Source organism: Elgaria multicarinata, chromosome 6 (assembly GCF_023053635.1).
Source record: "Elgaria multicarinata webbii isolate HBS135686 ecotype San Diego chromosome 6, rElgMul1.1.pri, whole genome shotgun sequence".
In the NCBI taxonomy this organism is placed as follows: Eukaryota; Metazoa; Chordata; class Lepidosauria; order Squamata; family Anguidae; genus Elgaria; species Elgaria multicarinata.
Window position 1 is genome coordinate 90142891 of NC_086176.1, and position 26925 is coordinate 90169815.

A 26925-nucleotide genomic window follows, 5' to 3' on the forward strand; every position below is an offset into this window, starting at 1 on the left:
CAGAGTAGGTGAGGTGAAGAGATGGCTATAGGCCCAAGGTCATGTGCAATGAGCATCAGACAATGCAAATACAGTTCAAATTGACTGGTTGGATTCAAAGGTGTCTTTCCGTTGAAATGTTAGCCGATGCAACTGTATGAGTTTTATTTGCAGATTAAAACAACAGTTCTAAAGAAAATACATACTGCAGAAGATATAGGGTAGATGCCTGTGCCTAAACTGATGTTTTCAGGATGGGAGTCTGAGAAACTGAGGCAAATAGTGGTGACAAAAGATGAAGTTCTCAACCTTATTGACAAATTGAAAGCAAATAAATCACCAGGCCCAGATAGTATCCATCCTAGAGTTCTCAACAAACTAAGATATGAAATTGCTGATCTTCTAACCAGAATATCCAACATGTCCCTAAGCTCAGCCTCTGTACCAGAGCACTGGAAGATGGACAATGTAACACCAATTTTTAAGAAGGGATTCAGGGGGATCTGGGAATCTGTTCTGAGTGAATTGGTTGAAAGCATTATTAAAGTCAAAATTAGCATATAGAAGGCCAAATCCTGCTGTGGACATTGTTTACCTGGACTTCCAAAAGGCTTTTGATGAAGTCTCTCACCAAAGACTCCTGAGCAACTTAGCAGTCATGGAATAGGAAGAAAAGTCCTCTTATGGACCAGTAACTGGTTAAAGAAAAGGAAGCAGAGAGTAAATTCTCCCAATGGAGGCAAGTAAATAGTGGGGTCCCACAGGGATCAGTATTGGGACCAATTCTTTTCAACTTGTTCATAAATGATCTGGAATTAGGAGTGAGTAGTGAAGTGGTCAAGTTTGCCGATGACACAAAATTATTCAAGGTGGTTAAAACAAAAAGGGATTGTGAGGAACTCCAAAAGGACCTCTCCAAACTGGGAGAGTGGACATTGAAATGGCAGATACAGTTCAATGTAAGCAAGTGTAAAGTGATGCACGTTGGGACAAAAAAACCCAAATTCAAGTATAACCTGATGGGATTTGAGCTAGTGGTGACCGACCAAGAACGAGATTTGGGGGTTGTCGTACATAGCTTGATGAAAATGTCAACCAAGTGTGCAGCTGTTGTAAAGAAGGCAAACTCCATGTTAGGCTTTACTAGAAAATGAATTGGGAATAAAACTGCCAGTATCATACTGCCTTTAAGCAAATCTATGGTGTGAACACACTTAGAACACTTTGAACAGTCACCATACCTAAATAAAAGATATTATAGAGCTGGAAAAAGTGCAGGAAAGGGCAACTGAAATTATCAAGGGACTGGAGCATCTCCCCTATGAGGGAAGGTTACAACAGCTGGGAGTGTTAAGGTTGGAAAAAAGGAGGGTAAGAGGAGACATAATAGAGCCGTACAGAACTATGCATAGTGTGGAGAATGTAGATAGAGAGACATTTTTCTCCCTCTCTTGTAATACTAGAACCAGGGGGCATCCCATGAAGCTGATTGGTGGGGAATCAGGACAGATAAAAGGAAGTACTTCTTCACACAGTGCATAATTAAACTATGGAATATGCTACCACAAGACGTAGTGATGGGCACCAAAATTTGGGTGGCTTTAAAAGGGGGTTGGATGGATTCCTGGATGAGAAGGCTATCAATGGATACAAGTCCTGATGGCTACGTGCTACCTCCAGTGTCAGAGGCAATAAGCCTATATACACCAGTTGCTGGGGGGAATGGGTGGGAGGGTGCTGTTTAACCCGTGTCATGCTTGTGGGTTCCTGGTTGGCCACTGTGTGAACAGAGTGCTGTACCAGACGGACCCTTGGTCTGATCCAGCATGGCTCATCTTACGTTCTTAATATCGTGCAATAGGCACCATCTTAGAAAGGGTGAATGAATGAATGAATGAATGTCTGCCACCTGCAATTTCGGTAAGTATTGAAAGCCATAAAATGTTTTTTTAAAAACTGCTGCTTGATTAATCAGAGACAATGTTTTAATCAAAATTTAAAATGGATTAATGTAATCAATTAATCAACTAAATGTTGCAGCCTGTCCCTACAAATGGCTGAATTTAAAAAGCAGACAAACAAAAAATAAACAAATAAATGCTCAAACTTCTAATCTAACAAAATATTTCTAAACTGCATCTCAGTTCGGTGATGGGGAACTGGAATACTATGAAAATGAAACCTCGTGTCTGAAGTTAGTTTTCATCATGCCACTTCTGAAATAAATAATATTCTTATGATCAAATAAGGAAGGCGGGTATGCACTGTGGTAACTAAACATAATGTAATTTTCAATGTAATTATTCCCTTCTGAGGGGGAGGGGGATAATAATTGAAACTTTATGCTTATTACTACTCAGTAAAGTACATTTTCCTCCACTGACAAGGAGGCTGTCAAAACAGATAATTATGGAAATGCTAGAAATAGTTTGAAAGAAGACAGGAGCTGTCACAAAAAGTTTCTTCTTTTTAACATTTCACCTTGTATCCAACTGTGCAATTCAGAAACCATTTAGATTTTATTACTGCATACCAAACACAGAGCACATTAGAAATGAAAAGCAGTTATTTACCGTATTTTCTATTCCAAGCCACTTTCAGACTTCCCACACTAGCTAAAGGAATGCACAAATGAATTCAATTCGGGTTACAATAATCTTAAGGGTATTTTTTGAGTAAAGTCTCTCCAGCCTTAAAGAATCAACCCCCTTAACTCACTCAGTTGAATTTGGCTTACTCCAATGAGAAACACAGGTCCTACAAACAACCCCCCCACAAAAGAAAAAACCCAAACCCTTTTTGGAGCAGAGAGTGGAATATAAAAGGTAGGAGCCACACTCCTGCTTTATAGTGGTATTGAAGTGCACTGACAACTGTTGAGGCCCATTGACACAGACCATATACCGCTTTCATAGTGCAATATCCTGCCTGGTGTAGATGTGTCATGGGCCCCAACAGTTGTCAGTGCACTTCAGCACCACTATAAAGCAGTAGTGTAGATCCTGCAGTGCACTTCAATACCAATATAAAGCAGTAGTGTGGCTCCTGCCTTTTATATACCGCTTTGATAGTGGAATATCCTGCTTGGTGTAGATGAGCCAGTGGAAAAAGAGAGGGACTGCTAAATCCTTGCCTGCCCATCATTTCTCTATTCCAAATTATGGGTTGGATCCAAAATCATTCCTCCATACGCAGAAGGAACAGGTCTTCCCCCGTCCTCTCCTTCCCCCTGCTGTATCCTGCACACTCTCCAAAGGAGATATGAAGCATGCACAGGGGGGTGCAGGGGAGGGGCAGGAGAGGTCACGCAGATAGTCTATACTGCCAGCAGTATCCTTCTGCAGGCAGAGGAATGTTTCTGGATCCAATTCCATGGGCTTCTTTAGTTTAAAGGGAAATCCTTGATTTGTTTCCTGCTTCTCTTCCACAGTTGTAATGAGCTGAACCACATGGGAGGAGAGGGGCGACCACATGGTCTATAATTGAAAACTTCCCTGCTCATATACTTGAACGGGACAGTACCCTCTAGTGGGTATTTTGTAGTGGAACTTTGGCTGCACACAGCAGGAAATCCTAAAATATTTCAGAAGAATCGGGATATCCAAGGAGTTTTTTTAAAAAATGGAATAACTGGGGAAAGGAGTGGGAGACATGCAGGAGGCTCACGACATCGTGAAAATGACCTGCAAACTTTTATGAGTGGCCAGTCATGAGTGTGCTATAAATCGCTCGTTTAAAGAAGCCCCATGTTTGCAAATGAGGGCCTAATCTACACCAAGCAGGATATTGCACTATGAAAGCAGTATACAAAAGGCAGGAGCCACACCAAGCAGGATATATCGGTATGAAAGTGGTATGAAAATGGTATATGGTATGTGTCAATGGGCCCCAACAGTTGTCAGTGCACTTCAATACTGCTATAAAGCAGTAGTGTGGTTCCTGCCTTTTATATACCACTTCCATAGTGCAATATCCTGCTTGGTGTAGATTAGGCTGAGGTTTCCAAATGCGGGGGTACTGTGGTTGGGGAGAGTGATCTGGAATGGAGAAGTGATTGGTAGGGAAGGGGTTGAACACACACACAGCTTCAATATTTTTAAGTGCATCTCTGCGTAACTTTTAGTTAGACCTATAGGCAGACCCATTAAAGCAGAGGTGTATAACCCTTAGCCTCCACCCCAAGACCTTGCACTAACCCTTCTTCACCAAATCCCCCTGCTGATTTCCCACCTGTTGTTCTTTTAAGCATTGCAGCTTCTACTTCTGAAGTGTCAATTCTCCCCCACCCCATGCAGTGATTTCACAAGCACACAGCCTGGACATTTCAGAGTAGCCTCTCTGATGCCCTTGTTGCAGCTGCATAGTGCTGCTGGGTTACCTCTGGGAAGATGCTCTAGCAGCATTCTTAAAGGGCCTCAATGTGTTAGCCAGACATCTTCTAAGATGATCCGGCTGCCACACTGAGCACCCTCTGAAAGCACTGCTAGAACATCTTCTCAGAGGCAACTCATCAGCGATAGCAGCTGCGACATTGGCAGTGGAGTATCATGGTCCAAGACCTCGACCTCTTCTCCTTCTCCTCAGAGGACGAGGCTCCTGGATTAATGTATGAAGGAGAGGGCTTAGTTACAGAAAGGTATCACCAGGTTTCCACCTCCTTAGGACCTAGCTCTCCAGGAAGGCCACAGGGACCAGCTCTCCTGTGTCCAGAGGAAGTCATGTTGCCATCCTTAGATTCTGAGGAGTCTAGCCACAAAGATATCATCACACTGCAGTCACCTCCATGTCATCACAGCCTGAGGCTCTGAAACAGATTGGGCCCCTTGAAAAGGGAAGGCTTCAGCAAAGAGGAAGGTGGTGCAAACCTGCCTAGAGGAAGCCAAAGTCATAGTTTACTGCTTGTTGGAGCAACATGCAGGCAAGTTTGTCTGGCCTAGAGCCTCCACATCATTCAGAGCTCCGTGTAGTGTTGTCCTCTTCTGTTCCTGAATCTCTGGGGAAACCCAACTCATTTGGTACCTTCTGCTAACAGAAGCTGCGGTATAGAAATGTAATAAATAAATAAATAAATAAATCTGTGGATTTATTTATGTGGTCTGGCTCAGAGGCAGGGCTAGATGGTCTCAGTCTTCTACTTGCCCCAGGTATGCAGAAATTTCGATCTTGCTGCACATAACTATTTATTTATTTATTTAAGGATTTTTATGCCGCCATTCAGCCAAAAAAGGCTCTCATGGCGGCTTACAAAAGTATTTCTTGACAGTCCCTGCCCACAGGCTTACAATCTAAAAGACATGACACAAAAGGAAAGGGGATTTGGAGGGAGGAGGAGGAGGGGGGAAAGGAAAGCAAACTCAGGCACTACAATCTTAGTTGGAAAGTTCAGCAGTTACAGGTGACAGCAGGAGGGAGGGGGCTCTCAGCTGGAGCTGGACCCAGGCACGGTGGAGAGGTGCCTGGCTGCTGCTTCCTCCCTCTCTGGTAGCCTCTGCAGTTACAGTTGGTAGCAGGAGGGAGGGGGCTCTCAGCTGGAGCTGGACCCAGGCACGGTGGAGAGGTGCCTGGCTGCTGCTTCCTCCCTCACTGGTGGCCTCTGCAGAGACAGTTGGTAGCAGGAGGGAGGGGGCTCTGAGCTGGAGCTGGACCCAGGCACGGTGGAGAGGTGCCTGGCTGCTGCTTCCTCCCTCACTGGTGGCCTCTGCAGAGACAGTTGGTAGCAGGAGGGAGGGGGCTCTCAGCTGGAGCTGGACCCAGGCACGGTGGAGAGGTGCCTGGCTGCTGCTTCCTCCCTCACTGGTGGCCTCTGCAGAGACAGTTGGTAGCAGGAGGGAGGGGGCTCTCAGCTGGAGCTGGACCCAGGCACAGTGGAGAGGTGCCTGGCTGCTGCTTCCTCCCTCACTAAATGATATACTTCAGGACAAACATATCGAGATTTGAGCTTTTGTTCTGTTTCCATCTCTACCACATCAAATATGGTTTTCTTTATATGTTTTTGAATGCGTACCCCCATATTTCAGTTTTATTTCAACTGAAACAACTTACAAAGTGCATGTCAAGGCTGTGAAAATCAAGTTTCATTAGCAATGAAATATTAACACAATTTGTTTTTGCTGCCCTGTTAAATAGACGGGCAATTGGTTTGGAGGAATGCAACTTCATGGCAGCTATCACAAGGGGAAAATGCTATTACAGTTTTATTTCCAGAATATTTGTGTGGTGATTTCAGGAATTTTAAGGTGATTAAACAAACAACATGTTCATAGTTTATCCTTTTGTGCTAGGTAATTTATATATAAAATGAACGTTCACATAATGCACTGCCCAGGAGTATACTTCCCTCTTCTACCTCTGAACACAATGTTTTCAGGAAAGTTTATATAAATTAACTGATGCATTCAAAGCAGAGTTTAAAGAACCATTTTCTGATTGAACTCATGAGTCAAATAAGATAAACTGTAGTCTTACCTCATTTGTTGGTGGGTCTTTTCTTTTTTTCCTAATCCAAGCTGCAAAAATGTTTTAAAGAGAGGTCAAACATTTTTTTAAAAAAAATCTCCTCATAGTTGCTTTAATAAGGCAGTGTCCAATACTAGCAGTGTCCAATACAAGTACTAGCAGGATTTATCAGTAATGCAATGGGAATCTAGCAGTTCTGAAAGCAAATGAGAGGAAACACTAGTTTCCAGGAGGGCGCAGATCAGCAGACCTCCCAGAAGGAAGCGCTGCTAACTAGTACCAAGCCAGAAAGGAGCATTTCTGGGTTTACTTTAAGAACTGCTAATTCCCCGTTGCATAAACGGTGGGTACTGCAAGTACAACAGAACTAGTGGAGAGTTGAGCAGCAGTACTGCATACTACCCATAGTATTATTTATTTTGTGTATTTATAAGCTGCCTTTCAAAATACAATTTTTCTCAAGGCAGTGTACAAAAAGTCATCATAAAAATCATATTAAAATCCACATCAACTTTAAAAGTACAAAGTAGACAACAAAACAATAACAAACAAAAAACGTTGAAAGAGCATTAAAATAGTTTCCATTTAGTCAGCCAGTTTAGCATAAAATCTAAAACAGAGCCATGAGATCAACATAATAAAAAACTATTCCACTCTCTTAATAAAAAAAAGCAGTCTGGGACAAATGTTTTCAAGGTCTACCAAAATGAGAGTAGGGAGGGGATCAAATATACTCCTTCAAGGAAAGAGTTCCATAACCTTGGGGCCACCACCAAAAAGGTCCTAACTCTTGTGCCTACCAACCTAATCACCCCTCCCTCCTGCCAGGCACTCAAGCAGGACGCTGATCTCCACACAGGCACAGATGTGTAAGGCCTTAAGTTCAGTCACTTGCTTTCAAGAAAACACTCTGAGGGAAATACTGGTGGTAGCACTGGACAGTTAAATGAGTCCAATGAGCTTGTATTGCCATTGAAAAAAGCAGGAAGTGCAACCACACTGAGGCTCCTCTGACTGGCAGCAGTACTGAGGTAAAAAGTTGTTAAAATTCTGCTGCCAAGAACAGGACTAAACTCATAGTAGCAAAATGTAAGGACAGATCAAGGTATTTCAATTATAAGTCTTAGGGCATGTCTACACCATGCCTTATCCTGGGGATCGTCCCGGGATCATCCCTGTGCATCCACATGACGCACAGGGTATCCCAGGGGCAGGGAGGGAAGACCCTCCATTTCCCCGGGATAACCAGGATGGCTTTTAGCCCAATTTCCCCCGCAGTCTTGGGATCATCCCAAGACAGCAGGAAGTGTGGACGGCTGTCCCGGCTTCGTCTCACCTCCTTGCGAGGAAATGCAACCTTTTTGTTAAAGCGCACATGTGCTCATCTTCAGTTAAAAAAAGAACGAAAAAGAAAATGGCGGTCATGTCATCCCTTGTTCCTCCCGGGATGTCGCACTTGCCATCTGTCCATAGGGGAGAACCTCGCAATCAGAATATCGTGAGACCCTCCCCTCTCCCTCCCGGAACGCCGGGAGGTGTAGACATGCCCATAGTCTTGCTCCTAGCTGTCAAAAGAAAACATTAAAGAAAAATATCAGGTTCTTGCCTCCTCTACCCAAGGCAGAAGGGTAACCAACTCCATTAAGAAGTGATGGGCCATACCTCAATCTTTTCAGGACACTTTTGGAAAATCTGCCTCCACCCTCAGTAGAGTGATGCCTAAGTTAAACAGTAAGTAGAGATTCTTTGAGCTCCTTCAGACGGGGTGGCGGTGGGGGAATCATGTTCCCTTACTGTTGGCTTTGAAGCTGCACCTCTTCTGCTTCCATAACAAGCTCCAGCTACACAGAGGAAGAGAGCAGGAAGAGAAGCGACCACGTGCCTTGTACAGCTTCAATGCAGTTTAACGAGACAGCGACCTCTAGTGGGCATTTTATAGCGGAACTAACGACGTCTATGAGAAGAGTCGGCTTTCGTGAGGCTTTTTTTAAATTGCTAAAACTGGGAAATGGTGCGTGAGACGGGCAGGAGGATCACTGCATCGTCAAAATGACCTGCGAAGATCCGTGAGAGGCCAGTCACGACTGTGCAATAAAACGCTCGTCTGAAGAAGCTCTTTGTTTTCCCAGGGTTTGGTATGCTATTGATGAAGATGACTTTGCTTATCTGATCCTAATTATCACTGATGTTATAGCAACACCAATAACTGTAATTAGTGTACGCAGAATGAGCCAGACAATGCTGGTGATGTTCTCAAACAATTTTACTTTTCTTTATTCATCATAAAACAATGTTACTTTTCTCTTCCATTGCTGTTCTCCTCCTCTGACTCCTCCTCAATTTATTGACATTTCTTTAAAAAATATACCAACAGGAACTTGGCATAGAATACAATGAAATAATTAAACAAGCCCTGCTTACAATTCAGCTGTAACTTTATTTCAACACTGATATCTGTCCTTCTGTGATAAATCAAATAAAAACGAATATTTATAATATAAAATACAATCCTAAGAATAAATCAAAAGCAACAAAACAGCATTACAGTACCATATCTACACACAGCAAAATAAAATATATCAACACTGGTCCTGGGCCTACTCAAACATCATGAACATGGATTAACAAACAATAGTTTATTAAACTGAGAACGAATGTTGTGCCCATGGACTCCTGTGTCGCACACTATCTTTAGTGTTTCTGCCTCTTCTCATACCAGGAAATGGTGGTTTTAAATCAACACACTAACTAGGATATGAACCAATCCTGGTGAGTAAGCTAATGTTAAACCACAGTTTTCTAGTTTGGATATAATGGAAAACTGTGGTTTAAAGAGATCAGGATAGAAAGGCTGAAGTTGCTGCATCAGGGGATGAGAGGGGAAACACTTGTTCTTGGTTTAATAAGCTATGGTTTATTAATCTCAGTTGGGTACATTTAAACTGGTCTGCTGGCAAAAAACAACAACAACGAAAAACAAAAACCACTAGCTAGAATAAAATGGCCTCCAGAGCCTGCTCAAAAGTAAGCAAAGAGGAGGTGAGATGAATCTCGCTTGGGAGACTAGTCTATAACTTAAGTACCACAGCTGAAAAGACCTCCTTCTTACCCCTACCAACTGTTCTTCTGTTGGTAAGGTGAAAATGAGGTGGAGCCTTTTCACCATAAAACGAGTCAATGAAAATGAAGCGGTCATTCTGGTTGTGATAACAGACACAAAACTTGGAAGATAAGGTGGATTCCTGCATTGAGCAGGGGGTTGGACTCAATGGCCTTATAGGCCCCTTCCAACTCTACTGCTCTATGATTCTATGATTTTTTTATTGTTGATTTTTCTAATATTCACATGCACACATTTCCCTCTGAGCCAACTTTCAGACATCATAAGAGGGAATTAATGTAATTTCACTCTTTTTTTTTTTTTAGTACTTTTGGGGATGGCTGCCTATGACAGGAGTTTCCAAAATTATTTATTTTCCATTAGAGATTGTCTCTACAGAGTTGAAAAGAGGATGTTTACAACAAGAAGTTTAATTCCAGCCCTCTCACAGATTTCTTTGTCTAGGTATAGTTCAAAACCACAGCTTCTATGAACACAGATATTCTTTTTCAAATCTTAATTGTAGCTTAGCATCCATTCTTCCATATCTTTCCTTTACTTTCTCTAAAGCTTTGCTGCATGTCCAGAACAATAAGACTCTGTTGCAGTTTAGAAGCATTAATTGTTGAACTGAAAGCAGGCAAAACCTTAATAATCATTAGTAAATTGTTCTTTGCCCTTTAAGCTTGAAAATGCAGCTAGTGCGACCTACTTCTAGCAAAAGCTTTGCACGATCCATCCCAGTAAAGCCAAGCAAATTCATGCGGTCTCAGCCAAAATAGTTTCTATGTGGAACAGTACAAAAGGCAAAGAAAACCTACATATATATGGATGCAATCCAATTTCATAAGGTTCTCTTCAAAGCTTTTGTAAATTCAAGACTGACTGCAATTCAAATTGTCTAATTACATAGTCGTCATTAATTATATAAATACAGTATGGTACTATCTGCAGTCTGTGCTTGTGATAACACTACATTTGTTTGAGTGGAATTTAGCAAGATAAACTGGACATTTCATACCTTGAGACCCTGGCATTCTTTCATCAGCACTCATTTGCATTCTCATTAGTATGCATGGGATTTTCATTGAACTTTAAGACTCCTACTGGCATATAACGCATTGTAATGAGCGCAAAAGTGAGCATGCAAATTAAAACTCCCATTAATCACTAAATGTTACCCATTAAAAAGAGAGGCACACATACAGAGTAGAATAGGCAGGCAATAAAATGCAGCATGAGGCACGCGAACTCCTAAATCTCTACAGACACTGAAAGTGACAGATACCTTTTCATGAGCACCAATGACATGTGTGGAAGAGAAAAATGACACATTCTATCGCCAGATACAATCAGTGACCATTTACAATAAAAATGATAAAAAGGTTATCAATGCTCTGCATCCACAAGATAATGTTCCTGGCAAAGCACATTGCTTCCTTTCCTGAAAGGGAAACCTAACAGAGCAAGCAAAAATGTTACCTATCTACCTTATTATGGGGGACTCTTTCAAGTATTCCTTTAAACATCTTTTGTTGTATCTTTGGTTTGGACACAAGACACCAGTATTCAAACTTCTGATCAGCCATGAAGCAGGCTACGAGGGGCCTTGGGGAAAAAATCATGCACGCTCAGCTTAAATCTATTTCAAAGGATTGGTGGGAATATTAAAAAGAACGTTGATTCTGCTGTTACCTGTGTCCTGGACTCTTAGGGCAGGGAAGACCCCTCCCCCTGCCCCTAAATAAGTTAAGTCAAAAAGCCCCAAGGCTCACAGCATGAAACACATTATTAAAAACATACACAGATGAAATATAAAAAGTAAAAATTGTCAACTAAAATAAATGTCTTACTGAATTAATTCCTGATCACCCCAAGCAAAATGATCCCCAGAAAAAAGAAATCAGATTCTGAGGATTTCCACAGTTGACTATCAGCCACCAAGAATGTCTTTCTGCATACCAGCAGCACAGAGATTCTATTGTTCAAATGTATTCTTGCCTCATATTAACAGCCTTGATGGAAGAAAAGAGAAGGAGAATGGCTTCTAATGGTATTCTATTTTGGGCTTCATTGTGCAAAATGAGCATGCAGAATATTGTCAAGCAGGCAAAAGAAAACTGGGGAAGACACTGGAGCACATTAGGCATTGCTGGTAGTTTATTCTGATAAAATGGTGGGCCAAATTATTCTATACTGGCTGTAGACCATAAGCCAGGGATAGGGAACCTCTGACCCATGGGTTAGATGTAGCCCACAGAACCTCTCCATCTGGCCTGCACTTTAAGACTCATTAAAGTGCAGCCCCCTACCCCCACCACACAGCAATTAGGATTGGAAAAACATGTTCTATCAACATCAATGGGAGGCTTTTTCAAGAATCAGGGGACAATCCTAGGGCATGAATCCTGGCTGCTTGTAAGCTTCCGAATCCGGAGGCTGACAAGTATCCTATGCAGAGTGGAGGATACTCATAAGCCTCCCGTTCTGCATTTAAACTAGATGGCAGTTTTGATCGTCTATTGGAGGCTTCGATGAGTGGAAGGCAAGGAGGCTGGGGCGGCCATAGGATTTCTCTGGGCTACTCCCCTCTCTGTCTTTGAGAACACCTCCTTTTCCCCATCTCCACCCTCCATTTTGCATGCATGGAGAAGTAGCTGTCACGGTTCTCTCCATGCTGGCCACCGGGGGGGGGGGGGGACAAGAAGGGGAATGTGATTTCCTGGCTCCCAGCTCAGAGTCCTGTCAATGAGCTCGGAGACAGGAAACCGAACAATCTTATTTCCCCCCAGATGCTGTCTAGGGGACCTAAGATGGCTCCCTTAATTACTGGGTCACTTTGTGGCGTGAAGGGGGTGGGGGAATGCTGATGGGGAGGGAAGGATTATTCTCCCCTCCCCACACACTGTGATTAGCCTTCAACACCCCACATGGCAAAATTAGGTTAAGCTTACATATGGACCAAGCTTTCCACTGGATCCAGTTGCAGCTAGGGGGAATCTTCACTTGTGCATGCATGTGTGTGTTATGTATGAGAATGCCATGTGTGTATATATGAATCTGTGTGTGTATTTTATGTTAGAGAACATGTATGTGTGTGTGTATATATTTATCAATGAGTGGGTGAGTCCGTAAGCTATCTATTAAGGGCAATTCATTCACCTCCTCACTCCAAACCTATGCAATTCTGTTCATGTTGAAATCCCACAGGATCCTAAAGGAAGACCCTGAGAAGATGAGTAATCATTTTTATTCTCTGGGATCGTTATAAACACTGAGACAGTGCTCTGAATATCAAAAAGTGTTATATAAATGTTAATATTAAAACGCACTTCTTTCTTCTGTTACAGAAACAGCCCAAGATAAAAAGGGAGAGAATATGGTTTCCATTTTCTCCACCACCACTTCCAAAATGAACACTTCAGCAGTTAATACGTTAACTGAAAAATCCAGTTAATGTTGTTCTTTGCATTTAAGCACCTACATTTTTCTCTGCTCTATCTGTCATAAACAAGAATACACTGCACACCTCCTCTGCCCAAATAATGGATGGGGAAACAAAGGAGTCTGAACATTTTCTTCCCATTCCCTGAAAGGAACTGTGCTTAAAGGGAGAAAGAGACTATTGCCTATTCATAACGCTTTTTTATTTCCCTTCTCTTCACAAATCCTTCCAATTCAATGCTGCTATAATCACAAAGAAAAAAAATGTTATGGTAATTATAAGGATGAGCAAGTGTTGTGTTAAAAATGCAAATGCAGCTAATAAAAGTGCGCCCTGCCACACATGGTTTATTTTCTGTGCTGGAAAGCCAAATAAACTGCCTTGATTTGCAAATGCATCCTATCCTTTAAGGACCCACCTGAAAAAGGGCTTTAACATTTTGCTTTCTTGATCATGATTACTATAGTCAAGGCCACATTCTCAATCCCAAATGCCTTTGAAGCTGATTAGTAGACTTGTGCTTTTTTGTATCAGATCTTTTGACATCAAATTATGTAGTCCGTTTTTTTATTTAAAAAAATGTGTGTACTTTTCCCGGAATGGAATTTTATAATCTAGATGGACAATTCCAAGATAGTGGGTCAAGATGTAACAGTCTACTACTGCAAGAGCCTTCTGGGTGGTTCTTGCAGCTGCCAAAATGAAACAGTGCTGTACGAAGGAAGGTGGGGAAAACAACGTCCGCACAAGTCAAAAAGATGGGTGACAAAATTTGACCAACTTAAAAATTCTTAAAGACAAGGGCTAGGCTTAGTTGATCTGTTGTGTCCTTGGGAGCACTGCAAGGGACCCTATCACACATTTCCCCAACTGCCCCAAGATCGTATTACCTTCCCATTCTGTTGGCATGTTCCCCACTTCATACTCGTACTCCTTTACACCTAAATTTTCTGCAAATCTTCTCTCCTTGATGATCTGTCCTATTTCAAAGGGGAAAAAAGGTTGATGATTAAGGATGATTCCAAACAACATTTACATCCACAGGTAAAGATAAGCATTTTCTTCAGTGCTATATAAGTCGATAATTTTGTATGTTAGAGCCGTACAAAAATCATACCATACTCTTTTTTCTCATCCTGGAGGAGCAAACCAGATGTTGTTAAATCTGGGTCTGGCTCAATTGCATGAAAAGACAGGGTGGCCACTCAATCTTCTCCTCCTGCTCCATGGCTTATCTCCCAGCAGTCTCTCCCATCAGGTGCTTTTCTCTTTTGTCAAGGCCCAATAGTGGAAGGAAACTCAGCAGGGAGAAAGATGTGTGGGAGAGAGAGGCTACTGACAGATAAACCACAGGGGTGGACAGAGTTCAGTTCTCACCTGTGTGTCCCTTTTGCTCTAAAAATCATGCAACATTGTTGTGTGCGAAAACCCAGGTCTGCTCCAAATAAAACAAAGGAGGCTGATGCTGTCACATCTAGTTTGGTGTGGAATACCAGAAGCAACTCCATCTCATGGGGTTACATTTAAAAATGCAGAATTAGATGAGTAAAAATAATACGTGAAGGTTTCAATTCAGAGAAGGATCTGAGGAGTCCATTAGAGTCCAATCCTATCCATATTTATTTGGAAATAAATCCCACTGTGTTCACTGGGGCTTACACCCAGTTAAAAGTGTATAGGATTGCAGCCTAAAATTTCTTTGTGGTCCATTAATATCTCAGTCTTTTTTGCATTTTGGTGAAAAAGGGAAAGGGGACGGAGAAGACGTTATTTCTCTACTTTAGCAGTTATTTCATAATTTTCTTTGCTTTGCATCTTTTCATCACTTATCAAAGAACTGCACTTTTAAAATAATTACTAATAATTCTAACATTAGATTTAAGAGAGAAAAAGTGTAAGGCTTTTTTTAGTTGGCAATCAAGTATGTTTAATTTTTTAGAAGCAAATTTGGGTGACTGATGGATTCATTCCCATCCTCACCCCCCAAATACATAGCATACGTGTGGAGCAGGAAGTGGGATTGTTCCTGCTGGCCCTCATCCTGCCCGTTTGGCACAACGCCTGAAAGTAGAGTCTACTCACATAATGCTTGGTTCACTATCAGCAGGTGGCAATACTACTAGCCTGGACTTGAACTTCGCCTTAAGGAACAGTCCAGGTAAAATAAGACAAACTCTGTTTCCCAATGGGACTACTGCACTGTAAAGTACTAAGCAGTTTTGTGTTACGAAGTTCTGCTATTTATAAAATGGAGTTGCTATGTTGTGTTAAGAGTGTCAAGCAGGTTACTATGCTGCTGAAACTTTTTCTTGTTTTATATATGAACTAAATCAAATGCAAGATCAGAAGAACCGTATTAAAGCTCCTACCATTATGCTGAAAAAACATGCATTTACGTTCAGTCTGAAATTCTACACTTAAAAAAATTTCTAGATTCTGACACCAGAAACCATATTTCTGCCATTTTAAAGCTCAGCTAAAAACTTTTCTTTTTCCTAAAGCTTTTAAAACCTGATGTTGTTTGGACCCTATACTGTTAGTTTTACCCTACCCTGTGCCTGTTTACCCTACCCAGTGCCTGTTGGCATTCTCTTCCCCTCCTTATTGCTTTACTATGATTTTATTAGAATGTAAGCCTATGCGGCAGGGTCTTGCTATTTACTGTTTTACTCTGTACAGCACCATGTACTTTGATGGTGCTATATAAATAAATAAATAAATAAATAAATAATAATAATAATAATAATAATAATAATAATAATAATAATAATGCCATGGAATTTTACCGATTTGCATAAATGAATGCAAATAATTTGTATAGAGAAGGAAGAGATGATTTTACCAAACCTGAAATCTCCTTTTTTTTGGTCATCATAGGCTGAGAAAACCTGGTTGGTATCAGGAAGTGCCCTGAGGCTGAGGACCACCCCAATGGCCATTGCTAAATATTATATTCTGAGCTTTGCCCCATGATCATACTCTTACAGCTTCCAATCTTACTCACCCCATCAGCACTTTGCTTGGCATGAGCCATCTTAGACAGTAACTTTCTACCAACTGAAATGCAACCTGGAATTCTAAAGTATAGGTGAGACATATATCTTACAAATAAACAGACTTTTCAGATGACAGACATGAGGCAGTACCATAACATCCACATGTTGTGCATTGTTGATGTGTGCTTTAAAGCAAAGCTATTTGTATTTAAATGAAATTTTCTTGCCTGTGCTCCTGATGCTACACGAGACTCTTAATTTACCTTGTACTATCTTTCTGTATGACTAGATTCAGATGCCTTAATTTAACTACTTTCTTTTGGTCTGAACTGGTGATAGGAGCTGAAGGATTGGGCCAGATGGCTTTGTTGATCTTTCTATCTCTATTTCCCCCCTCAGGCAGCATTCCCTATCTTAATCAGCTATATACCTTTTTTTTATATATATAATTTTTTTATTTTAAAACACAAAATAAACATCTTACAAAAACAACAACACAACATACTACATACATTTAACTAAATGTTGAATACATATATATTGAGTAAATATTATCTATTACTTATCCTATCATACAATATACCATTCTTAACATATAAGTGCCCCCCCCCCACCTCGGGATCTATTCCTGCTTCCAAAATCTCATGCTTTCTTCCGCTGGCGGTTTCCCACTTCCTCTAGAAAACACAAATATTAGGAACTGTTTCCAAATTCCTTCAAAATCATTTGATTTAGCTATCCCTCTTCTCCATTTAATATTACTTGTCAATTTATCATTAATAGCTATATCCCATACTTCTTTGTACCATTCTTCATTAGAATATTCCCGTTGAATCTTCCAGTTCCTAGCTACAATCAATCTTGCTGCAGTCAGCAAATTCGTTATCAGTTCCTTAATTTCCTTTTTACATTTAAAATCATCTTCAAATAGTGACAGCAATGCAACTTTTGGTGTTCGTTCTATCTTCATTTCCACAATTTCTTCAATCTCCAAAAACACCATCTTCCACAATTTTTGAACATAGTTACTTCCCCACCACAATCAGCTATATACCTAGCTGACCATCTTCCCTTATATACATCCAGTCAACCTCTGAGATCTTCTGAAGAGGCCTTACTGGTTGTTCCACAGACAATGGAACGTCCCCAAGTAGTGGTACATAAGCAGGACTTCTCTGTGTTGGTTCAGGTGGCCATGTAAGCTGCATGTATTCAGCACTTCGTTACAAGGTCCTCAAGACATGCTCCCGATTTTAACAGAAGAAAGACTGTAATGGAAGATTGCCACTGATTGTAACAGAAGAGAGTTTCTATCCTTATAAATAGCAGCAGCCTGCACAGAAGCAACAGGAGGAGGAGGAAGAGGAGGAGGCTGGGACCACAAATTCACCAGCTGCCACCACTGGGAGGTGGTCACATTCAAGGTAGGACCACATCTCTGTAGCATAGCACAGTCAGACTGTGACTGCGCAGATTACTCTAGCAGCTTGAAAAAGTCGAGTAACAGTTTGCACTGGCTCAGGTCACCAGAGGCTTCTGTACAGGTATCTGGACCACTCAAGAAGATCTCTCGGGTGTTACCCAGCAGCAGCCAATACATTTATTTATTTATTACATTTTTATACCGCCCAATAGCCAAAGCTCTCTGGGCAGTTCACAAAAATTAAAACCATGAAGAACATAATAAAACAACCAACAATCTAAAAACACAAATACAAAATACAGTATAAAAAGCACAACCAGGATAAAACCACACCACAGAAGTTGATATAAGATTAAAATATGGGGCATAGGCCCCATCATCATCATCATCATCGAGGCAGGGAACAATAATAACTATAAAATACATAAAACTGAATTTAAAACATAGTATACATTGTTAAAACATCCTAAAATTCCACTGGATAGGCCTGCTGGAAGAGATCAGTCTTTATAGCTTTCTTAAACGCTGAAACTTTTAAGTTGATGAGTCTCCTTCAGCAGGCCATCCCACAGTCTGGGAGCAGCAGAAGAGAAGGTCCTCTGGGTAATACTTGTCAGCCTAATTTTGGCAGACTGAAGTAGATTCTTCCTAGAGGACCTGAGTGTGTGGGGCAGATTGTACGGGAGAAGGTGATCCCGCAGGTAGCCTGGACCCAAACCATGTAGGGAGAAGACTATCAATGGCTACTATTTATTTATTACATTTTTATACCGCCCAATAGCTGGAGCTCTCTGGGCGGTTCTCTAGTACCAGAGGAAATATGCATATGTACACCAACTGCTGGGCAACATGAGTGGGAGTTTGCTATTGCACTCATGTCCTACTTGTAGGTTTCTCACAGGCAGTTGGTTGGCCAATGTGTGAATGAAATGGTGGAGTAGATGGGACTTTTGGTCTGATCTAGCTGGATTCTTCTTATGTGCTTAACATAACGTGTACAAAGGTGGCATGAAGGACCATCACCAATTCAAGCCAAGTGGCTCTGTGAGAGGCAAAATGCAGGTAAAAAGGAGACAGGTATTAAGCCTTGTTAAAACTCAAGGGGCAAAAGTACAAAACCAGGACTTAATTAAGGAGGAAAGGAATGCAGTGGTGGAATGGTATAGCCAGAATGGGTGGAATGGCAAAGAACTGGGCAGAAAAAGAGGCAGGTTTCAGGTCTGAAATAAAGGCCTTGGCCAAATGCAACACTAGGGTGACCATATGAGAAGGAGGACAGCACTCCTGTGTCTTTAACAGTCGTATTGAAAAGGGAATTTCAGCAGAAGTCATTTGTATATATGGGGAACCTGGTGAAATTTCCTCTTCACCACACCAGTTAAAGCTGTAGGTGCCCTGCCCTCTTTTCAATCTGGCCACTCTAGTATAGCTCCTGCAGTTTTAATTGTTGTGATGAAGAGGAAATTTCACCAGGTTCCCCATATATACAACTGACTTCTGCTGAAATTCCCTTTTCTATGCAACTGTTAAAGATACAGGAGCCCTGTCCTCCTTTTCATATGGTCACCCTAAATTAAAGCCTTTTGGCACAACAGGTCAGGACTTGAAGCAGAAGCATCTTACTTACTTATTCATTTATTTATTTATTTTTAAAAAGTGAGTTGCCTTTCAGCATAAGCTCCCAGAGTGATGTAAAAGAATGGAACAATACAATAAAGACTCAACAATAAATAATACAGAAGAAGCAACATCCCTTCCATAAACCAAGTCAAACCACATAACAGCAATTAAAAAAATCATCTATTCAATGTGCTGAAATGTCCAAACAAATAGAAAAACTTTTGCTTGGCACCAAAACAACTCGAAAGGGCTTCTCTAGGCAGGGCATCTGACCTGCAAGGCACCACAACTGAGAAGGTCTTCAGACAGAGTTGGGGCTGAGAGGAGGGCCTCTGATGAATGTTGTATAGCTCTGGTGGGATCATCTGAGAAGGCAGTCTCAGGTAACTGTGGCCCAAGCCATGTAGGACCATGATAATGACCAGCACTTTGAACTACACCTAGAGATGGAGCACATTCAACAATGTAATGGTTGAAGAACTTAGGAATTCTGCTCTTCATGGCTGGTCCCAGAGAATAACCTAGCAGCAGTATTTTATACCAACAGAAGTTTCCAAGAAGACTTTAAAGGCTAATCGTGTCCAGTGCATTATAATAGTCCAGTCTAGAGTTACCAGGGCATAGAGAACTGTGCCCATGCTTTCTCTTGTGCAAGAGTGGTTGCAGCTGGTATCCCAGACACTGTACAGTATCCAGGTGCAAAGAGGCAGATGAGGACATGATATAACAGGACCAGGGTTAATCCACACTGCTGGCCAGTTTCTAAGGTAAGCCACTGTTCCCAAGGCTAGTTGAGGAAGATTCCTTTCCCATTATCCCTGAAGCATAACAACCATTTCATAGCCCTACTAGTGTACAGCCAGTCTAGTAGAAAATTGTGTTTGAGGTGCTTGGGCTATATTTTAGCCACCTAAGCATATTCACACATTTACAGTTGCATACAGTTGCATATAATAATTATATCTCACAGACAGCAGTTCTCTTACAGTTTCTCCATTTACAGCAAAACACTCTATGGGGGGAAAAAGCGGTAATACTGTGGGATACTAAAAAGCACTCGAGAGAGATCAGACTTAAAGCCCTCCTGGGAATGGCTCTTCTTTGAAACTCATTTCAGCTTTCATCCATTACAAAAACTGTCCTCTGCTCAACATACCATTGCAAACCATATGACTTGCTGCATAATGGTACAACTGAACATAATAATTCTTAATCTAGGTTTTTTTAAAAAATAAATAAATAATTATATCATACTGCTCCTTGCCACTCCATTTTTTCAAGGCTTAACACTTTGCTTCTAGTGTGCAAGTATTTAAAATTGACAAAGGGTTTCATGGCTTCCTCACCAACACATTAAGCAGGTTGTTTAGTTCTCGGAATGCATTGGAAAGCTCCAAGGGGATTATGCTGAATGGCAGAGACGAGCAGGTAAAACTGTCTTAGAAATACCGGGATTTCAAAAAATTGGGCTTGCATGATCTATTATTTATTTTATTTATTTGTAACGTTTATATACCGCTGAACATAACAGAATTTCTCAGTGGTTCACAATATTAAAAACACAATATTAAAGCACAGCATAAAAACAATAAAGGAGCAGTAAAATTAGCTTTTTTTACGGCCCAGGAAAAGTCTGGGTGAACCAGTGTGTGTTCAGGAGGCCCTTCCCCTTTCCCAAGATCCATGAGGGCAGAGTAAGGCTTTTGTCTTGTCTTCCATTGAGATGTTTTCAGTATTATGGAGTTTGGTGTGGGGTGTCTAAAAAGGAAAGAACAACCCTCTTCCCGAACCCTATATAGGTGTTCTATTTTTCTAGACATGGGCAGGAGAGTACAAGGTTTCGGCCAGGATTGTTTGATTACATGCAATAATGTTGGAAGCATGTTGATAGTAACCAGTGGAAGTTTGGTTGTATTCTTTTAAAAACCGGAACCATGACTAGGGCTAGAAAGACCTCCATCTCTAGTCCAAGGGATTTTGCCATTCTGAGGATTTGTTTGGCATATGGCCTTATGTCATCCAACAGGCAGATAGGATTTTGATCCCTATGGTGGTGTTTAGTGAGGAGGTTGAGGCCTGGACAGGCAAAATGAAAGTCAAGCCTGAGCAATAGTTGTCCTGCACCAAAGAGGTGTTATTAGGCAGTATCACAGTGTTAGGGGCCGCGATGGTTGAGTAAGTTGCACTGCATAGTGGCCGGTGGCTTCAGGAATTTTTTCAGGATTACATCCTGAAAGAGGTTCGCCAGAAGAGAGTGATGAGCAAGTGGCAAACTCATAAAGCTTGGTACTGTTGTAGTTTCCTGCAACTAAGTCATGTGGTTTAGATAATGTGTGAGAAGGTGTTGCATAGTTGAGTCACAGAGACCATGAAGAACTACAAGCACCGTATTCACATTCTCAGGTTATAGAACCTAAAACCAATCCCATATATCTAAACCAGACAGTACATTGGACACCTCAACTGGACCTGCAACAATAGTGACATCAAGGTTGCTGCAGAGATGAGCAACTTTATCTCGACTTTTACATGGTAGTAATTTGGGCATTACACAGTTACCTTTTCATAATTTGGAATTACTTTTTTTTGAAGAACCCAAGTGGTTAGAGTCAAATGATGGCTACTGGGTCACAAGAAGAAATAGCGAAGGGGCAGAAACAGTTATGCAAAGCACAGGTGCTCTGGCCTCTGAATAGGGGACTGTTTTCAAGGTGCTGGGTTGGCACCACCTCCCTCTTCAACCCCACGCTTTCCCTCTCCCTCACAAGGAGGGAGCGCAGGGTTTCCGGGTGGCCATCTGGATCCCGGAGCCAACCCCACTCTCGTCTTGGTGGAAGGCAACCAATCGCTGATCGCCTTCCACCAGGCTCCGCCCCTGGGTTGACCCCGGATTGGCTGTGGAGCAACGTCACATGGTGGAAGCCCTGTGTTGACATTGCTGCTTTTGAAAAAGTCAGGGTAAATCTCCCTCTTTTTCATATAGAAGCCCAGCAGTGGCTGTAAAGCAGCGCTTGCATCATCTAACCGATGTGATCCATAGTGACTGTGGGGCTTTCCCTGAGTATAGACAGCCGGTGTATCAGCAGCACTTCCCTATGTGTTTCCAAATTCTTTCTCTTCAGTCACAAGAAACAGAAATTTACTTGTAAATTATAAATCTTCTAAAGTGCTCTACTACCCAATGACCCAATTTGGAGGAAGACTTCTGAAACGCTTTAGCGTTTCCTGCCATTTTACAATCCTGAATATTGGGTGGCATCTGAAAATTAAGTCACCTTCAACCCCCTTTCTTCAGAATACATATGAATAAGTTTTAAAAGATCAGTCTAACGTGCTGGGAGCATAAACTTGATGGACATAATCTTATTATGCACAAATATACATGTAAATCCCTTAGCAATGAAATGAAATGGCTATAGTCCTAAAATATTTAACTTTCCAATAGTCTTCAGATACGCAATTTTGGAGGTGGGGGGGTGTAAGGGGGAACATGGATATTAAGGGAGTTCTATTCTCTCAAGGATAATAACGACAATATTATAGCCATAAAAGCCAACATCTAATAAAACATTTAGCTTTTTCCCTTTCCCTCTATGGAAACATTGCATTAAAATACCACATTTAATATTTTAAAACAAGAATAAATCTGTACAATTAGTTTTAATTCACTAATGGTTTTATTAGTATTTGAATGTCAGAGCAGTCTCTTCTTAGTTTATAGCTTTACATAAGCATTGTTTTTGCTTCTCAGAAAAAAAACAATTTCAGAGCCAAGAGAAAAAGAAAAGCTGGTTGGGGGTGGGGTGGGGGTAGGTTCCTACAATCTAATGAAGATGACCTACTTTTGTGTGTGCATAACATTCATCTTCTAACACAGGAGGCTATTACAAAATAAGATTACCTGTATGATAAATCCTCTATAATTACCTGCAAGGGCCTTATTTTTTAAGGTGAGAACCTTTCTGATTTGTGGTTGCATTTAGCATACTCTGCAGATGACTAAATATATATTTAGATATCAACGCTAGACATTTTTAGTTCAAATCAATTAGACTGCTGGGGCGGGGGAGGGGTGGAATCCTTCCCTTCTGGCTGCCTATATTTTTTGTTTAATCCTGGTCAGTGTAAGACCTTATTACAAGTAATTTGTCATTATAAGTCTGAAGAAAAATGCTAGCCTCACAATTTTTGTCATTTCACCCCCCACACTTCCCTTCAGGCTGCAACTGTTGATGGGCTTTATGGAAATATAAATTCAATCAGCAGCTGCAAATTTCATGAGACGTCCATCTTCATGCTGAATTTGTAACTGAGTGTCAAAACAATCTGTGGATTCCTCCCTGATGAAACACACATTGAATTGTAAATTTTTGCAATTTTCTCATGTTTAAATTTAAGGGGCACTAAAATAGAACTAGCTCACATAAAGCATCTATCAGCCCAGGACAGGTAATTTCATTCATTACCTCTCGATGGCATTCAAAGAGTTAAATCATAAAAACCAACTAACATGCAAAAAATTAAACTACATCACGTTTTAATCTACTCAGAAATATAAGAAAACATAAATAGTTTAAAAGCGTTTCAGATAAGCTATGTTTCTGATCTATTGTTGTCACTGTTCATTTTACAAAGTCTTGCAATGATTAAAATCCAGAAATTAGCTTTGGTAAAATTAAAAAAGATTCAGTAGTGTCAAAACAGTCAGACATTCGGGTAGAAAAAGTTCAGTTCTAAGGATAATGGCTGCTGTTGCCGCCTCCTCGTTGATATAAATCTTATTTTTAATTAAGTGGTGGTGGAAGAGAGAATACAAAAATATAAAATTAATTTAAATTGCTAAAAAAAGGGGGGGACTGGAAGCTCATACTTCTGTTCATTGTTCTCCTGGGTGCTTCTAAAAGATGTCAGTTTTCTATTCAAGCTGCTATTTCTTACAATAGCATAAAGAAAATGTGCATGAGACAGAGTATATTATGTCAAGTGAAGTATTTTATTTCAGAGTAGAATGTGTTTCTTTCTTGAAGGATATTAAATCCAAAAAATGCAAAGTGTTGTTTTCCCTTCCTTCTTGTTATTACTTTTTCCTCCAGCCGCTGTGCATGCCTTTAAATACTTTCTCAATAGTTCTGATGCTGTCCACTGGAACTGCTCTTCCCAGCACATTCTTACGTTTTAAATTTTATTTCAGAATACAAAGATTCAAGAGGAAATTGTCAACATCCTCTCACACATCAGCCCTATCGTTTCAATGGGTGGGTTCCTCAGGAATGTGCAGGACTAGTGGACTCAAGTCCTGGCTTGCACGACAAAACATTGGTGTGAACTAGGATCTCTAAGTTGCCACCGATTTCCAAAGTGGCAACAGCTCAAAGTACTACTATCCTCTGAGAAATCAGTGTGGGTAGGGCTGAGCTTGAAAAGGTGTGGGGTAAGAGGGTTCAAAATCATTCACCTTAATTTTTTGTTGGTATTGTTGCTTCCACCATCATTTTTGCAACGGCAAGAGGAACTGTTCCCAGAGACTATCAAATGGCATCTGCTCTCCCAATCTCCCAGCCCTGAAGCCCCTGGAAACAACATTATGTCATCCTATGGCATCATTCCTAAATGACTTCTCCAGGGGAAAAAGCATGGTCACCAGCATGGTTAACAAACAGTGTCAAAGAAGCTATTGTAGAAAAGAGGGCTTCCTTCAAAAAATGGAAGTCTTGCCCAAGTGAGGAAAATAAAAGGGAGCACAAGCTGGCACAAAGGAGATGCAAGCAAACAAGAAGAGATGCAAAAAAGCATTTTGAAGAGCACATCGCTAATAATATCAAGTCCAACAATAAATAATTCTTTAAATATATCAGAAGTAGGAAACCAGCTAGGGAAGCAGTTGGACCATTGGATGACAGTGGAGTTAAGGGAGTACTAAATGAGGACAGGGAAACTGCAGAGAAGCTGAATGAATTCTTTGCATCAGTGTTCACTGCAGAGGATACAGGACAGATCCCTGTGCCTAAACTGATGTTTTCGGGAAGGGAGTCTGAGGAACTGCGGCAAATAGTTGTGACAAAAGAGGAAATTCACAACCTTATTGACAAATTGAAAGCAAATAAATCACCAGGCCCATATGATATCCATCCTAGAGTTCTCAAAGAACTCTAGTGCTGGACTAATGGACCCTTGGTCTGATCCAGCATGGAACTTCTTATGTTCTTAAGGCATCATTCCTAGATGACTTCTCCAGGGGAACAATTGAGCTGCTGAGAAGAGCTGTTCCTGCCACTGCTACTATGAGAAACTCCCTCCTCCACCAAATCACCAGAATGCCCCCCCCTTTCACCAGCAGACAAATGAGGCAGCAAACTAGTAAAGGAATATCAGTTAAATTCTACACCATCCACACACTTAGTTTATCAATCCCAGAGATTCCCAAGTAAGCTTGTGGTGGCCCATGTGAGTGACCCATTCATACGTCACTGAGCCATGAATATCATTCTCTTGACATAAGAATGCACCATTGTATGCAACACCTTTCATCAGATCCCTTCACTGTTTCCCATACCCTTTTGAATCTACCATAAACACCGTGTCGTTATCTTTAAACCTTTCCGCAGTCATGCCTTGGCCTACCCTGTCTTTCAATCCTTTGATGCCCCGCTCTCTACACTCAACCAACCAATAATCCCTTGCTTTTCCCATTTTCCCTTCCTGCTCCATATTCCTAGAATTTCCCTCCTTGAACATGCATGTATGTGGTGTCTTCCTTTAAATCCCTCTTTAAAAACTACCTTTTCTACATGGCGTTTGATTTAGCCCCTTAATTCTCATCATTCCCAACTAAAAGCAAACTTTAAGCACAGGTAACTGCATTTGCCTACATTCTTCCTTCCTAATCTTTCTCCCTCGCTCAGTTGCTTTTCTTATTTCCTTATCATAAGGCACAATATTATGCAAGTTGAGACAGAAAAAGTTATACAAATCCCAGCATTCCCCAGCTAGCCATGACTCAATATGCACAGGAACGCACCTTTGGAGACTTAGGGCGGGCGGGTTCACACGTCATGCTAAGCCACCCTGTGAATAAGCCATGGTGGGTTGGTGAGTTGGTTGTTCACAGAACAACTCATGGTATGCTTGACTGATGATCTGGTTTGTCATGGCTTGTTCTTCCCCTCCTTCTCCTTCCGTCCTCCAGCTGATTCTGACATGTATCCCAGGCATCATTGAAGCAGAACCCATCTTGTCTCCTTGTCCTGGCTCCTGCACAGCACAGCACCCCACCCCACCCCTTTTAGTTCCCCAGATTTATTTCTTTTTTGGTACATCAAAAATGTGCAAATGGGGGGAGGGATTTCTTTAATATTCATTTTTTTGGTCATTCACAAGTACACAAGACTGCAAATTGGGCTGTCCAGTAGGTGTAGTCTTGCCTGGTCAATTTCCTTTTAGGTTTCAGCTGACAAAGATAGCTGAGAAATGGAGTGGGAGATGTACAAGGCAATTGACAAGGCTGCATATAGGCTCATTTGAGCACACTTGTGAAAGACCAGGGGAGAAACAGCAGTAAGAAAAAGGAGGGACTCAGTAGCATAATTCAGAAGCACCAAATATAACAGAAGGAAAATGGAGTAAGTGCACCAAAAGTGTGTGTGTGTGTGGGGGGGGGGGCAATATGTCCCCCTTGGTAATGTGATTTCTTGCTTCTAAGTTTCTAACTGACACTCCTCAGTACCCTCCACCCTTACAACACTTCCCTGAGTCTCCAGCATTTCTGGAAACGGGAATTAGTAACTCTTTTGTAGTTCCTTTGCAGAGCGGTACCGCTACAGTTACTATACTTCAGGCAAGAGTACACATATCGGACAACTGTAAGAGCGCACTTGCGCATGACTGGCAGTAATAACGACAATACAAA

General features: G+C 41.3%; 1 protein-coding gene across 2 annotated transcripts in view; it reads right to left on the reverse strand.

Annotated features, from left to right (window-relative positions):
* Positions 1-26925, reverse strand: part of NDUFAF2 (NADH:ubiquinone oxidoreductase complex assembly factor 2) — a 56924-nt gene that overhangs the window by 7328 nt on the left and 22671 nt on the right. The window contains exons 2-3 of one of the 2 annotated variants that reach the window (XM_063128033.1): positions 13871-13960; positions 6445-6485 (exon numbers count right to left, since the gene is read on the reverse strand). In XM_063128033.1, coding sequence (XP_062984103.1) covers positions 6445-6485; positions 13871-13960 — 131 coding nt within the window. The remainder of the gene's footprint in view (positions 1-6444; positions 6486-13870; positions 13961-26925) is intronic. The other variant, XM_063128034.1, reaches the window with a different exon arrangement.